General features: G+C 40.0%; 1 protein-coding gene across 4 annotated transcripts in view; it reads left to right on the top strand.

Moving 5' to 3' along the window:
* Positions 1 to 23,943, top strand: part of VWA8 (von Willebrand factor A domain containing 8) — a 294,392-nt gene that overhangs the window by 33,841 nt on the left and 236,608 nt on the right. For all 4 annotated transcript variants that reach the window (XR_012159153.1, XM_073345760.1, XM_073345752.1 and 1 more), the window contains exons 4-5: positions 176 to 286; positions 20,307 to 20,474. Coding sequence is in view for 3 of the 4 variants with exons in the window: in XM_073345760.1 (XP_073201861.1) it covers positions 176 to 286; positions 20,307 to 20,474 (279 nt within the window). In the remaining variant the exon portion in view is untranslated. The remainder of the gene's footprint in view (positions 1 to 175; positions 287 to 20,306; positions 20,475 to 23,943) is intronic.

A 23,943-nucleotide genomic window follows, 5' to 3' on the forward strand; every position in this document is an offset into this window, starting at 1 on the left:
TAGAACAGGTTTGGGGAGTATAAAAATTTTATTGAGCAAAAATTCAAACTGTTATGTGTGAGGAAGAAAACACTGTAAACATCTTAAAACTAAGATTAAATTTTTGTTCAGAGCTACTTTAAATGACTGTGCTGCAGCCTAGGGTTGTGTAAAAATTTCTCACTACTGCCCACAGGAGCTGACCAAACGAGAGGTTGAGTATATTGCACTATCAAGGGACACCACAGAAACAGATCTGAAACAACGCAGAGAGATCCGAGCTGGGACTGCTTTTTATATTGATCAGGCAAGTTGCTATCACATCCCAAACTTCTTACTGTTTACAACTAGTCCAAAGGAAATTGCAGTCTGAAAAATCAAAAAGAAATACATTTAAAGCTGTAAATTGGAATTCCAGAAATATTGATTTAAGGTGCTTTTTTCTGTAGACCGAAAGGCTTATGTAGTCCACTTGATTTTGCTGCTTCTGAAAATGCTTCAGCACTGAGGCCTTGTCTACGCTACCGCAGTAAGTTGACCCAAGATATACTACTCCAGTTATGTGAATAATATAACTGAAGTTGATGTAGCTTGGGTCGATTTACAGCGGTGTCTACACTGTGCTGGGTCAATGAGAGTTGCTCTCCCACTACCTTATGTTACTCTTCTTGGGGAGATGACCGGAGTTAACCGGAGAGCGCTCCGTGATTGATTTAGTGGGTCTTCACTAACTGCACACTGCTGCATTGATTGCCGCAATGCCGATCTACTGGTAAGTGTAGACATGGCTTGAGACCCTAAATTAGCAAAGTACTTAAGCACTGAAGTTAGTGGCACTGCTAATATGCTTAAAAGTTACACACATGCTTAAGGACCACATTTCAGGCCTTAAAGAGAAATGAAATGAACTTATTGGTACGTGGCTACATGCATTTTAAATAGAACTGTGTTCATTAGGAGCATTAATTTAGATACTGATGTTCTACCTACAATAATGAAACTTTCATAACCTAAACTTTAATTGATGGTAAGTAAATGTATGTGCCGTGTTACTATGTATAAAACCATAAAATATCTAATGACCTTTTAGTAATAAAAGGGAATATTCTACTCCTCGCACAGGTGCATTAAATCTTAATTTATATTTATAAAGTGCTTTTGATTTTCTCAGATGTAAGGTGCTATATAAATGCAAAACATTATAGAAGCCAGACACTAGTTTTCTGTAGTTTGTGTGATCCACAGAGTATGGGTTATTTCAAAATAGAGGAGGCTCTATGTAGGCTATCTTGAAATATACCCCAAAAGGATGATATAAAATAATGTATACAATAGACTTTGGATTTGAATTACTTCCATTGGCATAGCTGAGCCGGAGTTGAGATGCACCCCGGGGGGTAAGATTATAATAGACTCCATTGGCAATACCAGGAGGGATGAGCTAGAGTGTCGATGAGAAGCACAATCAGGAAAGTAACAAGTACTTCTCTCTAAATAGACAACCAACCTAATTCTCAATTACTGAGGAACAATCTCCACTCATTGATATATTTCACTTTCCACAATCAAATCTATGTACAACTTTTCATGAGTGAGATACTTGAGTATCCAGATTCTAATATCTAAACCGTATTGTTAAATATATTCATCTAAATTTGTGTTATTGCTGATTATGTATTCTATGTATCATATGACGTTTAAAAACTAACACAATGCTCATCTGTGACTGCTCTGGAGATCATTCTCAACTCTGCTGCACCTCAGCCAGGTACACAGGAAACAGCCCGCCCCTGCTAAAGCCCTGGGAATTTTTGATTTCCCATTTCCTGTTTGATCAGCATTGGGAGCATGCTAGCTTGAGCAGAGCTGATCATGGAGATTACATGCCCCAAATGCACTCCAGCCTGGTCTGCACAGGATGTGGTGGATTTCATTGCTGGGTGGGGAGAAGAGTCTGTGCAGGCAGAACTCTGATGCAGCAGAAGAAATGCTGACATCACTTGTGGAATGGGAGAGAAGGGCTACACGAAGGACACACAGCAGTGCGGTGTGAAAATAAAAAGAACTTCACCAAGCGTACCAGAAGGCAAGGGAGGCAAACAGTTGTTCTGGTGCTGAACCCCACACATGCCAGTTCTACAATGAGCTGCATGCGATTCTCAGGGGTGACCCTACCTGCACCCCCACAAGCAACGTGGATACCTCACGGGTGTGTGAGTCTAGGGACAACAAGGAGGACAATATGGTGGAGGAGGAGGAGGAGGAGGAGAATGGGAGACAGGTGAGCGGTGGATCCATTCTCCCTGAGAACCAGGAAATATTTTTAACCCTGGAGTCCTGTGGGTCGCAGGACATCACGGTGGCTGACTGTGATGCTGGGGAAGACACCTCTGGTGAGTATACAAAGTTACAATCAAAGTTCAGTTAAACTTTAGCGGACACACCCATTTGGTGGTATGGCATGTTTACTGTGAAGAAAAAGCGAGGTGCTGTGGCTCTCTGCTTACAAGAGGCCGCTCCAGCTATGCAGATGGTGGCCCCCAGAAAAGACTGTGTATGTGGACTGGGATAGCCCGGGAATCCTCAATGGATATCTCTAGGAAACTTTCATGGAGGTACTCTGCAATCCTTTGCAGAAGGTTTCTGGGCAGGGCAGTCTTATTTCTTCCATCATGATATGACACTTTTCCACGCAACTCCTGAATTAATTCTGCTGGCATCATTGCGGTACACAGCATAGCAGCATAAGGACTGGGTCTATACCCAGACGCTTGCAGCATCTCCTTCCTTTCTGCCTCTGTTACCCTCAGGAGACTGATATCACATAGGGTTGCCCAGGGGAAATGGGGGAAGTTCTCATTAAAAGTGCTCTTACAAGAAAAAAAAAAAAGGGCATGCAGACCCCCCCCCTCCCCCCCACACACACGTTCAGGATCGCCAAAACACACAGCTGCTAATGTGCCTTTACTGTGCTCGGCATGGATCAGCAAGTAGTTTAAAGTGGCTGATAGGGGACTGGGGCCCCACATGAGAGATTCTGTAATTTGGGAGTGAAAATGTTTTCCCCCCCACCCCCTCCTCCACTGTTAGTAAACAGCTTCCCATGGTGCTATGGGGAAATGCTCTTTTTCTTCTAGCTACCTCTGCTTCCGAGATTAGCCTTCCATAAACTTCATAAAAAGTGTGGTCACCCGTGACCCAGGGGGGCCTACTCACTATGGCTGGAGCAGCAAAATGGCACAGTGAACGGCAACGGATTCTGATTATGTTGTGGCTTGCACCTAGTGTAATAAGGATTTGGTTTTTTTATGAGAACGGCCTTGCTATGGAAACTTTTTATTCATGTACAATGGCTCCTTTATTTTTTCCTGTGACTGACAGAGGGAAATGTGTCCTTCGGCGTGTCATCAACACCTGAAAACAGACTTTTGATGATTAGAAGGAGGAGAAAGAGAATGTGGGAGGACATGTTCACTGAGCGAATGAACGCCTCTGGGACAGCTGTGACAGAGCTGAGAACATGGAGGATTTCACTTTCCGAGAAGTTAGACATGGACATGGAGAGCAGGAAAACTTCCAGTGAGCAAGAGCGTGTGGCGCGGGATGTGGTGCTTCGGATTATGAGGAACCAAGCAGACATGTTGAGGCATCTGGTTGAACTGCAGGAACAGTAACAGGAGGGTAGAGTCCCTCTGCAGACTCTGGTGGACAGCCAGCATGGCGCAGAAACACCCTCCCCAAAGTGTTCCCTGGGGCGTGGACGAAAAGTCCATTACCCCTTTCACTTAATGCATGGGGAGGGTACAAGGAACAGAAGGTGCCAATTCACAGACCTTTGATGGTCTGGAATGCACTATTATGTTACACAGCTGAAAATGTTTCTCCCGTTTCATGTTTACAACCTCTTTTCCCCAAGGTTACCTTTATTTTCTCTTCTCCCTCTTTACTTATGTTTGTTAAATAAAGTAAATGGTTTTGAGAAATAAAAGTTCTTTATTGAGTAAAAGCAGTGGTCTTGGGTTGGGGGTTGGCTTTATAGGGACAGTGATACAAGGCAGGTGAAGGTTTGGGAAAGCACAGTGCAGACAAGCAGCTCACATTACTGTGACTCATTATCAAAACGGCTTTTCAAAACTTTGCTGTGCTCCTCTTATTGCCTTGGTGTCTGGCTCAAAAATGGCTGCAATCTGTCTCAGCTGTCCCCTAAGAATTTCTTCCCCTTTTTTTCACAGATATTATGGAGCACACAGCAGGCAGCTATAACCATGGGGATGTTCTCTTCACTAAGGTCCAGCCTTGTTAGTAGACTTCTCCAGTGCCCTTTCAAATGACCAAAGGCACATTCAACCACCATTCTGCACTTGCTGTGCCTATAGTTGAACCGCTCCTTGCTGCTGTCCAGCCAATGTATGGCTTCATGAGCCATGGGAACAAGGGGTAGGCTGGGTCCCCCAGGATAACTATAGCCATCTCAATGTCATCAGTGTTCATTTTGTGGTCTGGAATAAAGTCCTGGATTGTAGCTTTTTGAACAGACCCAAGTTCCTAAAGATGCGCACGTCATGAACCTTTCCCGACCATCCTATATTGATGTCGGTGAAATGCCTCCTGTGATCCAACAGAGCTTGCAACACCATTAAAAAGTATCCCTTTCAGTTTATGTACTCTTTGTCAAGGTGGTCTGGTGCCAAGATGGGGATATGCTCGCCATCTATTGCCCCACTGCAGTTAGGAAACCCAATCGCGGCAAAACCATCCACTATGTCCTGCACATTTCCCAGACTCACTACGCTTCATAGCAGAAGTCAATTAATGGCCCTGCACACTTGGAGCACAGCAGCTCCCACAGTTGATTTACCTACTCCAAATTGATTCCCCACTGACCGGTAACTGTTTGGCATTGCAAGCTTCCAAATAGCGATCGCCACTCACTTCTCCACTGTCAGAGCAGATCTCATTTTTGTGTTGCTGAACTGCAGGGCAGGGGAAAGCTCTGCACAAAGTTCCTAGAAGGTGGCCGTCTGCATTTGAAAGTTCTGCAGCCACTGCTCGTCATCCCATACCTGCAAAACGATGCGTTCTTACCAGTCAATGCTTGTTCGTGGGACCAGAAACAGTATTCAGCAGAGTGCACCTGCTCTGTGACTGCCAGCAGCAACTGTGAATTGTTTTTTTTCAATGGCTTGCAGCAGGGCTGCTTGCAGGACATTGCTGTGTTCCATGTGGCAGACCCTACTTCGGGTCTGGAAATACTGCAGGAGAAGCGCGAGGTGTTTGAGATGCTCACAGCAAGAGTGCACAACTGAGCAGGCTCCATGCTTCTGGGGTTATGGCGTATGCGCAACGGTTTTAAGGTGCGAAAACCACTGGGTTGTTTGTCATTGAGCACAGTGCATCATGAGATGCCTACCCAATGTTCCCATTCTCCCTTGTGACAATGTTTTGGTCCCATGAGGCATTGCACGAACTTCCCAAAACACACTGCGGCAAGTTGCACTTTGGGATAGCTACCCATGGTGAACTGTTTTGTGCATCAATGCAGGTACTGCTAGTAAGGACACACTCCATCGAGACAATGTGCATGGCCACACCATGCTCAATCAACTTAATTCGGAGGCTCAAGGTCGAATTAGATAAAGTCGACTTAATTTTGTAGTGTAGATAAGCCCAGAGTTCTTAATTTAACTGCATATTTTTTATTATGAAGCAATGGGTTGAATCTTTTTGAAAATTATGGTGTCAGTGGGTGCATTTGGGAATGGATCATTTTGATGGGTGAAAAAGTATTTACTTTTGGACAGGTAAATTACTTCAAAAGCTGAGAAAACTAAGCTGTGGTGAAATAATGGAAAACCTCAATTATATGTTATACTTAGTTTCTGTTTTAAATTGTGTAAAATAAAAATTTTATAATGGGTTAATGACCAGTTACTTGGCCTCTGTCAGGTAATGAGAGTCAAGTATTGTTTTCTTGTCTTTGCCCATAGCCATTAATTTCTCTATCCAGTCATTAAATGACTGTTAGAAGCCTCCAGAGATGCTGTTATTGCTGCTATGAAGACAATTAAGTAACCTCTTGACCTTCTGTAATTTATTACATGTGTTAATTATGTTGCATGTGAAGTAATTAGTCTGAATTTTCTTGTATTACTTAAACATTCAAATGGCCTCTTCTTCATATTTGGTTCTTTTTATAGACAGAGGAGCTGGTCTCCAGAGAATTTTTGTATCGCTTAAACTATATCTGTTTAGAACCTGTCAGGGCATACTGACTTCTGGGTGTCCCCTCATGGTCAGGGGTGGCTTTGCAGCATCCTGCCTCAGTTTTTCGCTTCCAGGGGCTCCTTACCTAAATGCCACACGCAAGAGTACCATCCAGTACCATCCCTCCTTGGAGGTATGTTTGATTAATAAAACAGTTCAAAATAAAGTTCTCAAATCCATTCATTTACCCTGTTATTAGGTAATGCTCAGGCCTTTTTTGCCTATCTTCTCCCTTGTCTGTAGTCTCATTCCCAAGTTCAGGTTTTTCTGATGGAGCCTACTTGCTCCCAGCAGCCTTTGTACTCCCGTCTCGTTTCCCTTCGCGTTTCCCCCCCTCTCTGAAACTTTCTGCTGCTCTTTATGGGGCTGGGAATCAGCTGATCCCTGCTCAGGTATGTCTCCTTAGTACTAAGGTTGCTAGCCTCTTGCCCTTACAAAAACAATATAGTTAAATCAGTGTAAAACCTTAGGCTATGTGTACACTACCGCGGTAAGTCGACCTACGCTACGCAACTCCAGCTATGTGAATAACGTAGCTGGAGTCGATGTACCTTAGGTCGAGTTACTGCGGGGTCTACAACATGGGGGTTGAAGGGGGGAAACTCTCCCATCGACTTACCTTACTTTTCTTGTTGTGGGTAGAATACAGGGGTTGACTGGAGAGTGATCTGCTGTCGATTTGGCAGGTCTTCACTAGACCCGCTAAATCGACCGCCAGTGGATCGATCTCAGAGCGTCGCTCCCAGCTGTAGCGTAGACCTGCCCTAAGTGTGCATGCAGTTAAACTGGTATGAAGTTTCTTATACAAGTATAGCTTATTTTTGTAAATTTACGGGATTTAGGTCAAATTTTTTGGTGTATGGTTGCACTGTTCCCATTCTTATTTGTCTTTTTACATGTCACATACCAAAGAGCAATATATACATCAACTTAAATTTGCATCCAATGCAAATCATTAACAGCAACCTCGTATGCTCTGGTATCAATTATTGCATCCCAAAGAAACTGTACAGAAAGAATGTTAAAGTCTCATTCACCTCAGTTGAACCTATGAGTGTCATTACTTTTGCAAATGAGAAACTAGGTGCCTTACGGAGGGGGCCCAGAAATAAAAGGACTTCACTGTTTTTTTTTTAAATTTGCTATTTAAATTTTGTCCATAGAGCAGGTAATTGTGTATATCATTGTCCATTTTGTGTGTGCAAATACATAGCCATAAAGTCAGTACATGTGCAACATATGGGAGCACAGTATTTTTAATACATGAGTTTTGTATCCCTATGGTGCATCTTTATGAAGCACCTGAATCATAAGCTGAAAAATAAAATATTTGCAGTCTTCTGATTGCCTAGACAGCAGAAAGATTTTCTACGGTAGGTTGCAAGATTTATTGTAATAATCAGTTAAATGTCAAAAATGACAGAAATGACAGCTAAACAATCCTGTCTAGAAAATGAATGTGACAAGAAGTCCCTGAAGATAGCACCACACAGAACTGAGTTCGGTTTCTTTTAATCAGAAGAGATCAGAAAGCTAATTAAGACAATGAAATGAGACATGGAGTTAATTACATGAAAACGTTGAGATGATTGCATTTGTTTGAGTGCAAATAGCACAAAAGTACTATGTACTGCAATAAAAAGAGTTGGGCAAGAACAACCCAATTTCTTGAAATTCTTGGTTAAGGATGCAAATTTTCTCTCTTCTCTATCTGGCATTTAATTATGAATTAGTTGCTATGTCAGTGCCTGCCAGTAGCTCCTCGCTAAATCTTCATTACTTTAACTAATTTGGGACTCTGACTACATCTGGATGATATTGTGTGATATCTGCCATCACCTAAAAATTGAGTCATAGCAATATTATTTAAAAAAAAACAACCTATAACTTTTCAAGATATTTTCCTAGCCCTTTTTTCTTTTGGGGGTCATAATTCACATGTACATTATTTTGATGTTCAAAAAGGGTAAAATTAACCCAGCTGCAAATAGTTCATGCACACCCTTCCACAGACGAGCCTCATGAAGGAGCTGTACTGGGGGTGGCGTAACATATTTGCCTAGGGAACATAAGAACATAAAAATGTCCCTACTGGGTCAGACCAAATGTTCATCTAGCCCAGTATCTTGTCTTCCGACAGTGGCCAGTGCCAGGTGCCCCGGAGGGAATGAACAGAACAGGTAATCATCAAGTGATCCATCACCTGTCACTCATTCCCAGCTTCTGACAAACAGAGGCTAGGGACACCATTCGTGCTCATCCTGGCTAATAGCCATTGATGGACCTATCCTCCATGAATTTATCTAGTTCTTTTTTGAACCCTGTTATAGTCTTGGCCTTGACAACGAGTTCCATAGGTTGACTGTGCATTGTGTGAATAAATTCTTTCTTTGGTTTGTTTTAAACCTGATGCTTATTAATTTCATTTGGTGACCCCTAGTTCTTGTGTTATGAGAAGTAGTAAACAACACTTCCGTATCTACTTTCTCTACACCAGTCATGATTTTATAGACCTCAATCATATCCCCCCTTAGCCATCTCTTTTCCAAGCTGAAAAGTCCCAGTCTTATTAATCTCTCCTTATATGGAAGCCGTTCCATACCCCTAATAATTTTTGTTACCCTTTTGTGAACCTTTTCCAATTCCAATATATATTTTTTGAGATGGGGCGATCACATCTGCACAAGGTATTCAAGATGTGGGTGTACCATGGATTTATATACAGGCAACATGATATTTTCTGTCCTGTTTTCTGTCCCCTTCTTAATTATTCCCAGCATTCTGTTTGCATTTTTGACTGCCGCTGCATGTTGAGTGGATGTTTTCAGAGAACTATCCACAATGATTCCAAGATCTCTTTCCTGAGTGGTAACAGCTAATTTAGACCCCATCATTTTATCTGTATAGTTGGATTATGCTTTCCAATTTGTATTACTTTGCATTTATCAACATTAAATTTCATCTGTCATTTTCTTGCTCAGTCACCCAGGTTTGAGAGATCCTTTTGTAGCCCTTCGTTGTCTGCCTGGGACTTAACTATCTTTAGTAATTTTGTATCATCTTCAAATTTTGCCACCTCACTGTTTATCCCTTTTTCCTGATCATTTGTGAATATGTTGAATAGGACTGGTCCCAGAACAGACCTCTGGAGAACACCACTATTTACCTCTCTCCATTCTGAAAACTGACCATTTATACCTACCCTTTGTTTCCTATCTTTTAACCAGTTACCAATCCATGAGAGCATCTTTCCTCTTGTCCTGTGGCAACTTACTTTGTGTAAGAGCCTTTAATGAGGGACTTTGTCAGAGGCTTTTTGAAAATTGAAGTATACTATATCCACTGGATCCCCTTGGTCCACATGCTTGTTGACCCCCTCAAAGAATTTTAGTAGATTGGTGAGGCATGATTTCCCTTTACTAAAACCATGTTGACTCTTCCTCAACAAATTATGTTCATCTGTATGTCTGACAATATTTTTCTTTTATTATAGTTTCAACCAGTTTGCCCGGTTCTGAAGTCAGGCTTACAGGCCTGTAATTGCCGGGATCACCTCTGGAGCCCTTTTTAAAAATTGGCGTCACATTAGCTATCCTCCAGTCATCTGGTACAGAAACTGATTTAAATGATAGTTTACAGACTACAGTTGGTAGTTCTGCAGTTTTACATTTGAGTTCCATCAGAACTCTTGGGTGAATACCATCTGGTCCTGGTGACTTATTGTTGTTTAATTTATCAATTTGTTCCAAAACCGTCTCTAATGATACCTCCATTTGGGACAGTGCTTCAGCTCTGTCACCTAAAAAGAATGGCTAAGGTTTGGGAATCTCCCTCACATTCTCCGCCGTGAAGACCAATGAAAAGAATTCATTTAGTTTCTCTGCAATGGCCTTATTGTCCATTTGTCCACTGAGTGCTCCTTTAGCTTCCTGCTTCTGATATACTTGAAAAAAGAATTGCTATTACTTTTTGAGTCTTTGGCAAACTGTTCCTCAAATTCTTTTTTGGCCTTCCTAATTATATTTTTACTTTTCATTTGCCATTGTTTATGCTCCTTTCTATTTTCCTCACTAGGATTTAACTTTTTAAAGGATGCCTTTTTTCGTCTCACTGCTTCTTACAAGAGGGACTATCTTGTAATCCTTTTGGCCTGCCCCTCAAATGAGGGCATTTTCTACCTAAGAGTCTGATCCTACTCTGCTACTTGCAGATGAAAACCCTAAAATTATTGGCATATTTTGTAACAGGGAGAAAGGACTATACCGATTAACACCCTGTTTTCATTTTTCAGTATTCAAATATCGATTTTTTTCCTCATACATGTCTTTCTATGTTTGATGCAAATTTTCTGAACTATTAATGTCACTTTAGTAACCATTTGGTTTTTGCTGTGATTAGTTGCTTCCCTCCATGGCTAAGCAGTAGGAGTTATAGAGAGCTAATGCTGCTTTTGAGTAGTGGTGATGCTGAAGATGTTTGATTTTCTTCTGGCTATAAATTCTAGCTTTTGGCTATAAATTTTTTCATACATCCCTAACCTCTTCCAACAAGGATAACATCCATCTGGTTGGGTAGAACCTAGAAGGCTATCTTAGAACCATAGAATATCAGGGTTGGAAGGGACCACAGGAGGTCATCTAGTCCAACCCCCTGCTCAAAGCAGGACCAATCCCCAATTTTTGCCCCTGATCCTGAAATGGCCCCCTCAAGGATCGAACTCACATCCCTGGGTTTAGCAGGCCAATGCGCAAACCCCTGAGCTATCCCTCCCCGGGTCTGGGCCTCCCTCTCTTTCTTTTAACAATCAACTAAATGCATGAAAATAAACTCCAACAGCTGTTACGTTAACCCCATGAGATAGGTTTGTTTTAACTTCTATTATTTCAGTTCAACTCTATGTCCGTATTAAGAACATTTTATTATAAATATATAATTATATATTCTGCATCTTTAACATTAGCAAAGGCAGTGTACATAAAACTGTGCACCTTGAATGGTAATATAGTTTGTTTCAGAGTGAGTTTGTGTGTGGGGGGGCGGAGGGTGAGAAAACCTGGATTTGTGCTGGAAATGGCCCAACTTGATGATCACTTTAAATAAGCTATTACCAGCAGGAGAGTGGGGTGAGAGGAGGTATTGTTTCATGGTCTCTGTGTATATAATGTCTTCTGCAGTTTCCACAGTATGCATCTGATGAAGTGAGCTGTAGCTCACAAAAACTCATGCTCAAATAAATTGGTTAGTCTCTAAGGTGCCACAAGTACTCCTTTTCTTTTTGCGAATATAGTTTGTGTATATCATTAAAATAAAATTTTAAGATAAGAAATTACCACTTGAATGAGGCATTAGCGTTCACGAAGAACTTGCTTAAATAACTATGAAAATGTTTTTGGTAAACTTTGCTCAGCCATTCTAGATTTTGGAATGTGGATTTTTCTGCTTTCTTACAAAATTATTAGTGTTACAATAAATATTTGGCTGCTTACATGCTATCTTTATCAACGAAAGTATTACAGCATTGTACATTCTACCCAAGAATGTTTGGATTAGCAACAAAAACAAACCAGTTTTAATATATGCCAATACATTTTTGCCTTTTTTTTATGCCTAGCCTATTAGAAGAAGCAAACCAATCTGAGTATTCTCCAGTAATGCTGTTGGCTGGACAAGACTGCAGGTCTTTTTAGAAATTAATAAAAATCTAGATTCACCTGGCTTGTGTTGCGTGATTTTAGGGTAGAAATTGTGAGATTCCAGTTTAACTACAAAAAGACAAAAAAAGGGAATTCAAGTTTACTTTTCATCAACCACATTTCAGCTTGTTTTTTATTCTGGGCTCAATTTATGACATATATAGTTGTGATCAGTCACGTTGGCTAAGTAATGGACAAGTTCTCTGAATCATTTTTCAGTTTTGTCCTTGTGTGTTTCCGGGTTTTTTGGCTTTTTTTTTTTCCACTAGATCAAAACCAGGTTACTGTTAAGCTAATGTAAAAAGGCTAATGTAGTGCCCATCTTTAAAAAAGGGAAGAAGGAGGATCCTGGGAACTACAAGCCAGTCAGCCTCACCTCAGTCCCTGGAAAAATCATGGAGCAGGTCCTCAAGGAATCAGTTCTGAAGCACTTACATGAGAGGAAAGTGATCAGGAACAGTCAGCATGGATTCACCAAGGGCAAGTCATGCCTGACTAATCTAATTGCCTTCTATGAAGAGATAACTGGTTCTGTGGATGAAGGGAAAGCAGTGGACGTGTTGTTCCTTGACTTTAGCATAGCTTTTGACACTGTCTCCCACAGTATTCTTGTCAGCAAGTTAAGGAAGTATGGGCTGGATGAATGGACTATAAGGTGGATAGAAAGTTGGCTAGATTGTCGGGCTCAACGGGTAGTGATCAATGGCTCCATGTCTAGTTGGCAGCCGGTATCAAGTGGAATGCCCCAAGGGTCGGTCCTGGGGCCGGTTTTGTTCAATGTCTTCATAAATGATCTGGAGGATGGTGTGGATTGCACCCTCAGCAAGTATGCAGATGACACTAAACTGGGAGGAGAGGTAGATACACTGGAGGGCAGGGATAGGATACAGAGGGACCTAGACAAATTGGAGGATTGGGACAAAAGAAATCTGATGAGGTTCAACAAGGACAAGTGCAGAGTCCTGCACTTAGGACGGAAGAATCCAATGCACCGCTACAGACAAGGGACTGAATGGCTAGGCAGCAGTTCTGCAGAAAAGGACCTAGGGGTGACAGTGGATGAGAAGCTGGATATGAGTCAACAGTGTGCCCTTGTTGCCAAGAAGGCCAATGGCATTTTTGGATGTATAAGTAGGGGCATTACCAGCAGATCGAGGGATGTGATCGTTCCCCTCTATTCGACACTGGTGAGGCCTCATCTGGAGTACTGTGTCCAGTTTTGGGCCCCTCACTACAAGAAGGATGTGGAAAAATTGGAAAGAGTCCAGCGGAGGGCAACAAAAATGATTAGGGGTCTGGAACACATGACTTATGAGGAGAGGCTGAGGGAACTGGGGATGTTTAGTCTACGGAAGAGAAGAATGAGGGGGGATTTGATAGGTGCTTTCAAGTACCTGAAAGGGGGTTCCAAAGAGGATGGCTCTAGACTGTTCTCAGTGGTAGCAGATGACAGAACAAGGAGTAATGGTCTCAAGTTGCAGTGGGGGAGATTTAGGTTGGATATTAGGAAAAACTTTTTCACTTGGAGGGTGGTGGAATCTCCTTCCTTAGAAGTTTTTAAGGTCAGGCTTGACAAAACCCTGACTGGGATAATTTAATTGGGGATCTGTCCTGCTTTGAGCAGGGGGTTGGACTAGATGACCCCCTGAGGTCCCTTCCAACCCTGATATTCTATGATTCTGTGATATTGCTGAGACTGACAGTAGTCTGATCCTTTAGTAATCTGTCAAATTATTCCAAACCATCCCTCAGTTGCTTTTGTATGTCTAATGCCCGTGTAGAATTCTTGCTATGTTTTGATCAAAGTCCTCCTTGTCTTCAGTGCAAATGTCAATATATTTATTGTTGTTGGATGCAAATATAGAGATACACAGTCTTCCTGAGAATTCCATTAAGCCTGATTGTGGAAAAATGTTGAAGAGGTGGTGAAGGTGTTGAACAGAGTCTTAAATGATCATTCATGCTATATTTCAATGTTGTTGATGTTCTAAAAAAATGTCACTTGCTCCAAAATTCTGCTATTCCTCTTCAATAGACAAAAGTTTCATTCAATGGACAATCTGAAGAAAACTATTTTGTGTCAATTATGGGAAGAGCCAGTCTCTATCTTGCCACTTAATAACTTTGGATAATGTTTACACATTTGACTTTAGAGGAAGTATATATTATTAATACTTCAGTTCATTTACTCATTTTTTCCCCACTAAGAATCATCCATTTGCTGTATTGCTCAGCACCTTTCCCATTGTAACTATCGCAAATGTGAAACAATCACCTGGTAAATTCAGTGCTTTTGAAGACTCAAAAATAAGGTGAGTTAGCCAGTTTTATTTAGAATCATTTTATCAGATGCTTTCCTCCTCTTTCAGGTATTCATAATTACTAATATAGTCTCATAAACTAAGCAACCCAATAGGACACAGCTCCATATTTTCAACATCCAATGACAGCTGATTTCACTTACGAGCCTTACCTCTCTCTACAATTGCCAGTACATGCGTTTTGTCACAATATAATTTTGCTCCATGGCCACTGTTTACCTCATAGCAGGATTTACAGATTCTTGTAGTTGTCTTACTTTGTATTTGTATTTGGAGATGCACAAAACTGTGTGATTATAGGAAAGACTATAAAATGTTTTTTTCTGGAATTTTTGAATGTAGGAATTCATGGCTTTAAAGTTAACTTTTTTTAGGTGTGGAATAGACTGTAATAAGCAATATTCATAACATATTTATTCTATAAGCCATTACCAGCCAAATAACATTTTATTAAAGGTTTTTGCTTTTGGACAACAAATCAGCCTATTTTAACCACTGAATTTTTACAGCGTATATCCCCCAGGGCAGGTATCCAGGTAACCATATTGTCATTGCTTCTGGGCACAGGTGGTCGGTTGGAAGGAAAGAGCTTGTTTCTATCTGATGAGCAAAATAGTCCCTAGCTACAGCTACAATAAACCTAGAGAAAAACATTTCACAAATTCCCCTCACCCTTTTAACAAGGACAGATATTCAAAACCAGGATTATCAAGGTGATCTGTTGCATAATTTCAAAACCCGTTGATTGATATTTTGAACATGTTGAACAAACATTACAATGAGCCTTGGTTGGAGGCTGAGAACCACAACAATCTCTGTATTTTTATTTTATAACTAAGAAGACAGTTTCATGGAAACATTTTTAAAAAGATCTTCGAAGAAAGATTTCAAACTTTTTCTGTCCCTCTCTCCTTCCCCCTTTATTTTTGTCAGTTTTTTTTTAAACTAAAATATATATCCTGATGTAGATAAAACTGAAATAATGGATGTTTTGCATTGTGTCTGGTTTATTGAAAATAGTCTAGTTGTGAGCCATCAGAATGCATAAATATGTTTTTCCAAAGGAAGATTTATAGCTGTTTTGCTTTCAGGAGCAACCTTCATTGGATATAATGTTAATACTACTTTCCGTGAGTTCTCTAGAGGTAGATAAATGCTGTGTGCATATTTCATAGGATTTTGGAGAGTAATTTCTAATACTTCATAGCTGTACTGTAGAAATCCATAGAGAGCATACTCAGATGAATATCATAGTGATAAAATTCATACCTACATATTATGGTGATGGGTGCATTATAAATAATTTTCATGGAAGGTGAAAGAAATTGACTATAGACAGACGCATTTAAAAATAAATAAAATTGTAATAAATTATAAGCAAAAGAAGATATAGCAATAATATTTGGAAAGATAACATATACTGAGAAATGTGTTTTTAAGGCAAAATCTTAAATAATTTGTCATGTCCAGGAGAACGGGTTATAAACAGAGTTTTAATTAATTGTTAAAATTTGGTCCTTCAGACTCATTTTCAACTAAAAAAAAAAAGTTAATGTAGAAAAATATGTTCCTTATGGATTAAAATTCTGATCATATTATTAATTGGTAGCCTGCTCATTCCTCCAAATTAGTGATTCTGTCATACACCTGCTCATAACATGCAAGAAAAAGCATAGATTTCCTTCATGTTTGAACCCTCACAGTGAATTTGCACTGATATTGGTAGGATATGAATTCTGCAAATCTACATCCATAGTATGTGTGTCTCAACTAAGGCAAAAAGATACTATGGATACGCAAAATATTTTGAAACTATAATGAGCAGTTTGTGTATTTTCCCCTGGCTAGTAAACTCACTCATAAAGTCTTTATAGCTTTATCGTATGCAAATCCTTGTAAATTGGAAAATTAGTAGTTTGTTGAAGTTTATTCTGGGTTTCTCCACACCCACTATTTACACAAAGTAGGAGTGTTTGCTCATGCAAGCTCTTGGATTGACAACTTTAGAGACTAAAGTTTTCTATTAAGTCAGTTGGAGCATATTATTGACTTGATCGATGATCTCCCTCAACAAGAATATCAAAGTAGTTTTCCTTTGATACAAGAATTGTATAGTTGGGGATGGAGGGTAGGAGATAGGACATTTTATGCTATGTGTTTGAAATAGTGGTATGACTGGGGTGTTGTTTTAAAAACATACTTTTTGCTCTGAGTCAACAGAATAAAACTAATTTAGAAATCTTTTGCTTTTGGAAGCAATTAATTTATGTCCACCCAGTGATTCATTTTAAGGGAAAATAACACGAGGCCTGCTTGTTATTTGCTTGTTGCATTCCAGATTCCTCAGATGTTTATTTTGAAGCTAGATATTCAATCAGAAGTTTCTGTAGAATTTATTTGCAGGTGCAAGAGAAGGGGGCTTGATTTGGAGGCAGGTCCCAGGATATTCAGTTTGCCTTTCTCTTCTGAGTCGCTGGCTTGAATCCAGTTTATAGAGGATAGTATTCAGGAGTCCTGAGCTTCTGATGATTCTTTAACCTTTGTGAAATGAGCCGGTGGTCTCCGTCCGTTTGCTAGTGGACACATATCACAAAATTACTGTCACAATTGACTCAACTATTTGCAATCTTACCAGAAAAGCCAAGGATTTAAACAGAAATGATCTTCCACACTGTCTTTAGAAGTGCCTCTGCCAAAACAGGTTTTAGACATGCTGTCAAGGTTCCTTCCCCACTCTGAACTCTAGGGTACAGATGTGGGGACCTGTATGAAAGACCCCCTAAGCTTATTCTTACAATCTTAGGTTAAAAACTTCCCCAAGGTACAAACTTTGCCTTGGCCTTGAACAGTATGCTGCCACCACCAAGCGTTTTAAACAAAGAACAGGGAAAGAGACCACTTGGAGATGTCTTCCCCCAAAATATCCTCACCTATTGGTACAGATGAACACAGACCCAAACCCTTGGATCTTAAGAACAATGAAAAATCAATCAGGTTCTTAAAAGAAGAATTTTAATTGAAGAAAAGGTAAAAGAATCACCTCTGTAAAATCAGGATGGTAAATACCTTACAGGGTAATCAGATTTAAAACATAGAGAATCCCTCTAGGCAAAACCTTAAATTACAAAAAGGCACAAAAACAGGAATATACATTCCCTCCAGCACAGCTTATTTTACAAGCCATTAAACAAAAGAAAATCTAACACATTTTCTAGCTATATTACTTTACAGGAGTTGTAAGGCTTACATTCCTGATCTGTTCCCGGCAAAAGCATCACACAGACAGATGAGCCCTTTGTTCCCCCCCCTCCAGATTTGAAAGTATCTTGTCCCCTCATTGGTCATTTTGGGTCAGGTGCCAGCTTAGCTTCTTAACCTTTTACAGGTGAAAGGGTTTTGCCTCTGGCCAGGAGGGATTTTATAGCACTGTATACAGAAAGGTGATTACCCTTCCCTTTATATTTATGACACATGATATCTTACTAGTGATATGAGAAGCTTGCACTGCTGCTGCTTGTGCTGTATCTCTGCTGTCCATAAACAGAACTAAGGTAAGCGGTTCACAGTCTTCTCAGGTTGGAATTCCGTCTGCCTCTTGTGAGGGACCTGCATTTGATTCTCATCATATCTACAGTGCTACACACCGGTGTGTGGTTGCATCTCACTTGGTTTTGGTCCATTCTCTCTCCCTGCCTTATCTTTTTTTGTTCTTTTTTCCTTTTCATCTCAATTATCTGTTTTTCTGAGTTTTGCTTTCCATTTTTCATTCTTATTTTTGTTCTTTGCGCTTCTTCCTCCGAATGCCTTTTTGCTAGTTCTCTTCATCTGAGTCTTCCTGACCCAGTTCTTGGTCTCCCTCCCTTTCTTCCAGCTGCAAACTCTTCTGATTTTACATTTTCCCTACTTTTCCTCCTAGTTGTTTCCTTATTTCCTCCCTTTTCCTTTCTCCTTCCCTTCATTCTCTTCCCGTTCCTCCCTCTCCCTTTTCTCCCTGTTCACTTTGCCTGCTATCCTCTTCCTCTCACTCCAGCTCCCAGCCCTTGCTTTGCGCTCCCTTTATTTCCCTCTCTTATTTAACAAAGGGCTCGATGCTAGGAGGACATGAGGTGCTCCTGTAGGTGCTTAGAAGAGACATGCTAGGAAGGGACTTTGGTCATTTTTCCTTTGCAGCTATGTCCTTAAGTAAAGGTGCTTTAAGAAAACTTCTGCTAAGTGCCTTAATATAGGTGTTTGAATGGAGTTACATTGGTGTAAAACTCTTTGATGTAGTGCCTTATGAGGCTGCCTATGCCTAAATCAAGCCCTGTTGCTACTTTCTAAACATGTGTGATATGCCACCCCATTGTGTAAATCAGTTATTTGTAAATAGTCTAGTATTAGGATTCAGGAATCTTCTATAGGATGGTAATTGTGAATATTTGGGTATGAAGTACTGTAAGTTTATAGGGACTAAGATGATGGGCAATGAGGAGGTTGCATATAATTACTGGCACTAAGGGTCAGTTTTGACCATTGGCTCAAATTATGTACTGTAAATCAACACCCAAAGATAAAAGATCCCCCAAACTAAAATATGATGAAATCTAGATAAGAGAACATCATTTTGAGGCAGCCTTCTGTTTCAGAATGAGCTCCAAAATATCCCCAAATGTTTTGAATATAATTTTGCTCTACATTTAGTAGCAGCCTATTTCAGTTAACTGACAGTTTTTTTTAAAGTAACTTGTCATCGTTTTAAAATAATATTGGGCTTGATTCATCACGGCATTACTTCAGTTTTACCATGGGATAAACAAAGAACCTTTGGTTTTAATGGAGTCACGTTGGTGTAAAACTGGAGCAGCAGAGTAGTGATGTAGTTACACAGTCATAAAACTGGTGATTCAGTTTGTAAACTTTTGTAGGATTATTGTAAACATAATATTGAAGTTTTCTAAATTTTTTTTACTTTTAAATACCTTTGTTCCAGAATTGTTGTGTGTGCTAAAAGTAAATGAAAAATATAGGGGAAAAAAATCAAAAAGCATAAATCAAAAGAAGTAAATATTCATTGGCACGTCTGAATACCTAATATGTAATATTCACTATGTATATTTAAAAAATACATGCCAGCAAAAGGATTTTACATCTTACTACACTGATACAAAGGCACTCAAAATATCTTTAAGCAACTGATTTGGTTGGTCCCTTGTGTAGTTGCTTAAGATATATTTAATTGATGCAACATTTCGCTGCCCAGCTCAGTAGACAGGCCTGCTAGGTGTGGTGCTCTGTCCCACTCTAGGGGCAACTAACCTAGCTAGAGATTAATGAGTCTGTTATAGCCTTAGCTAAGAGCCATGTGGCTTTTAGTTTATGCAGTAGAGGCTCATACTTCAGAGGTCCCAGGTTTGATCCCGCCCGACAACGACCGGGGTCTGTCAGCATTACAGTAAGAGGTGGTTTGAGTCTTGTTGCAGTGTGCTTGATTGCTGCTTATGTGCTTTAAGGGCCTGAACCTACCACCCTTATGCATACAAAGTAGTCACTTACTACACTGATTTCAATGGGACTACTTGCATTCAGTGAGGTACCACCCAATGTGAGTGTCAGAATTGTGTCTTCTCTTCACTTTGATTCAGTAAAGGAATGCTTTGTGACCATGGAACAAGTTGAACATATTTGGAGTTTTTATTGTTTTAACTTTTAATATTTAGTTTTACATTTTGTGCTTGAAATATTATCAGATTTTTAACAAAAAAAATGGCACAAAAATTTCCAGTGTTTGTTTTGATGCTGTTTTGATGCCTGGATTAAATAGTTTTTTAGATAAACACCTACGGTAACTAATTGTTTCTACAGAAAAATGTGTTCAATTTAATTGTTATGTAAGGGTAAGATCCTCCAAATGCTACTAATGGAAAGAGTACTTACTACCATGCTCAGTCCCATTGACTCAGATTACTTAGGCATCAATGTGTGCAGGATTAAGCCCTTCATTTTCAGTTGGATTTCATGTGCTATATTATGCAGTATATGTCTCTTAATGTTGTTGTTTTTGTTGAAACAGTGTGCAGTCCGTGCAGCTACAGAAGGCAGAATCCTTGTGTTGGAGGGTTTGGAGAAGGCAGAGCGGAATGTCTTGCCTGTGTTAAACAATTTGTTGGAAAACAGAGAAATGCAGCTTGAAGATGGGCGCTTTCTTATGTCTGCAGAACGTTATGACAAACTGCTACAGGTACAGGAAAGCATTATGTTGTTTTGAATTTTTATCTGTTTTTGACAGGGAAGTGACCCTATTAACTATGTCAGAGATGTCCTGAGATAAACAGGGTACATCCCTTGGATGTGTCTTCACCTGTGTGAGGATGTGACTCAAGATGATAGCTGGCTAAGTGAAGGTCATGGGTGAAATCAGCCATTCGGTCATTTAAAAATAATTTTTTAAAAAATGTCTCCTGAATGTCCTTTATTCTCATAGAGACTGGCTACTAATTTTGAAGTAAATTCTACTTACTTCTAACAAATACATACTATTCTGATTCACAAAGAAAAACATTTGTGAAAAAAAGTTGAGGTTGGAAGTGTTCCAGTGGAGTTGAGCTAACACTTCAAAATAACATTACTCTCTTTAGAAAGCCCTCTAAAAATTGTAGAATGTCTGAAAACGAACGATTAAAGGATGCAATGCATTCCTTGCTGCCATATAATCCTTCACTCAGAGGTGAAAGTAAGTACCAGTAAGAAAGTGGTGGCCAATATGGGCCAGTACGCAGCCGATGTTAAAGCACTGCTGCACCAGGGCTTTAAGCGCCGTACTGGCAGGGCTGCTGATGTGGGGGGGCACACAAAAGGAGCATCTGCCCCGGGGTCTGGTGATTTAAAAGGGATTGGGGCTCTGGCCAGTGTTCCCCGGGCCCTTTAAATTGCTGCTGGAGCCCCAGGCAGCACTGAAGGGATGGCGGGGGAGTCTGGCCCCAGCCCTGCCCCTTCCATCCAAGGTCCCACCCTGCCCCCACCTTGCCCAGGACCCTGGCTGCCCTGCGTACTGGTACGTCCTTTAAGTTACTTTCACCCCTGCCTTCACTCATCCTATAATTTGCAAAAATATGTGCAAAAGGCCAATATAAATTACAGCGAGATTATTGGAAATTGATCCCTTGAATAGGAAATGGGATTTTATAATTTCCAACTGATGACTTTGACCTCTGGTACATTTTTTCAAGTTTTATGAGGCAAAATTAAGTTTGAGCAGGGTGTTTGTCAGTCCTCTGTACTCTACTTACATGCTCCATGGTTTCCTGTCCCATACCCTGTCAGTTTCTTACCATCCACCTGACTCGTACCTATCCATATTTCTTCCTATTATGTCTACCCCAATCTGCCAAATGAGCAGTAGCTTGTCAGTTGATAATCATTTTTAAATAATGTTAGACTTCGTTAGACTCTGCAATATTTCTGAAACATCTCTGTGTGAACGTGGCCAGTCTGTAACTTCAGGAGACAGAAAAGCTGACGAAGGGAATGCAAACAAAACATAGTAGCTTCTCAGTTAAAGGCACACTTACCACTGTACGAAGCGTGTTTCCACCAGGCATTAGATACAGGGAGTTAGAACTGGGGCTTTCTTCTACCAGGTTCAAAAAACCCAGCAAACAAGAAATAGCTTAAGCTTGCTTTAAGCAAAGTGGGGGGGAAAATACCGTCCTTCATTTCAAGTCTCTTAAGTAGTGTGTATAGTTCATCAGCTTCTCAGTTCTTCATTGCTTCCTGGCCCTATAGCATGGCTGAACTGGGTAAGTATTCTGTTGTATCTTTTCCCTTCAGCATTTCAATTGTTCCTTTTTCTAACCCTGTCTTAGTGTGGGATATCAATTATTATGAGCTAATACAAGTTAACTTTTCTAACTTCAGATTAATTTGAAAAAGTGACTTTAAATGTCCTTTTTCTAACCTTCACTAAACTTCCCATAAAACTCAGTGCTGGGCTGAGATGGAGCCCCATGTGGCTCAGCCTACACAAGTCACAGGAAGGAAAATTGCAAATAGAGCACTGTGAATAATTGATTTTTCAGTTCTCTGAACTCAACAAACCAAAAAGTTGAAACGAATTGTTTCGGATCAATCTGAAACAAAAAATTTTTAGTCCCTTCAGCAAAACAGGAAAAAAAATTGTTTCAGGTCTAGCAAAATTTTCTGTTGGACCAAAATGTTTAATTTGGATTTGGGGTGTTTTTAACTGCTTTTTTAAATAAAAGTAAAGGCAATTTGGAACACTGTTCACAAAACCACCACAGGATGAAGAGATGGTGTCCTTTGCCCCTGATACTATATAGTCCTATGGTTAGAGCTCTCACCTGGGATATGGGAATTCTAGGTTCAAGTCCCCATTCTGTCTGATTCAGAGTAACAACTTTAACTTGGGTCCTTTCACTTTGAGGTGTGTGTCCTAACCACCAGACTATAGGGTATTCCAGGGTGAGTCTCGCCCAGCTTCTTCTGTTGAAGTTGTTTCCCTTTGTATTAAATAATTAAATATTCATTAGGCGAGAGAGAGAGAATGGTGGTTAGGGGACTCACCTGGGAGGGGGAGTTCTGGGTTCAAGTCCCTGCTCCAATGATTATTTATACAAAGTGGAACAGCTTCAATAGGAGAGACTGAGTGAGGCCGATTCCAGAATACCATATATGGTTAGGGTACTCATCAGGGACAGGGGAGATCTAAGTTCAGGTCCCTGTTCTGAAACATGCTTAGCAGGGACTTGAATCTGGTCTCCAGCATTCCAGGTAACTGCTCTAACCCCGAGGCAATAAGGCATATTGCCACCAGCCCAAGCTCCTTCTCTTTCCACTTCATGAAGCTACCTTGAAAATATTTTGTCAGAAACTATTTGGCAGATTTGTTGAATTCATGAATAGTTTCAGTAGACCTAAAACTGCATTTTTCAACAAATAAACTTTGTCCAAAATTTTTGTGCCCTACTCCAACTTAAATACACCCATGATCCTACATATTATTGCACAACATTGCCCACTGAGCCATTAAATACTGTAACTCATTTCTGAGACATTATGATTGGTGGTTATGCCTCTTTTTGCTTTTAGAGTATTTCTGATCCATTTCAGTCTGTTTTGGTTAGGAGAGGTAACTTATGAAAATGTAATTAACATACTGAAGTACAAAATGTGGTTTTTTATCATAGCTACATTTAAGGAGGAGACATGAAAACTGACTTTAAATTCAAATAGGAATTGATTGAGATTGTGCAGTACATTTTTTTGTACCTTGCTAATGATAAAATGGCTCTAAATTGGTGCCTTAGGTATACTGCTAATGTTATCTGATTTGAATAAATCTCCTATAGTGATACTAAATCTAATATTGTTGTTTTTTTGTTTGGGAATATTGTATTACATAATTTATGGCTCATTTTCTGTTCTTCTATGTGAATCATTATTCTTGCATTGCATCTGCATGAAGTAGTCATGTATAATTTCAAGCAAGACTTGATTGTAATGTGGGAAGACTGCAGAACTGTCTTCTTTGTCTGCAATGAGTCTTTTCCTGGCGACGTGATTGAAGTTTTCAATATGAAATAGATGTACTCTTCAGAAAAGAGTACAGTGATAAACCTGTATTGTTATTACTTGTGGTACAGCATATTATATACAAACAAAATGTTCTCTTATTCAGAGGAGCATCCCTT

This window comes from Lepidochelys kempii, chromosome 1 (assembly GCF_965140265.1).
Source record: "Lepidochelys kempii isolate rLepKem1 chromosome 1, rLepKem1.hap2, whole genome shotgun sequence".
Classification (NCBI taxonomy): Eukaryota; Metazoa; Chordata; order Testudines; family Cheloniidae; genus Lepidochelys; species Lepidochelys kempii.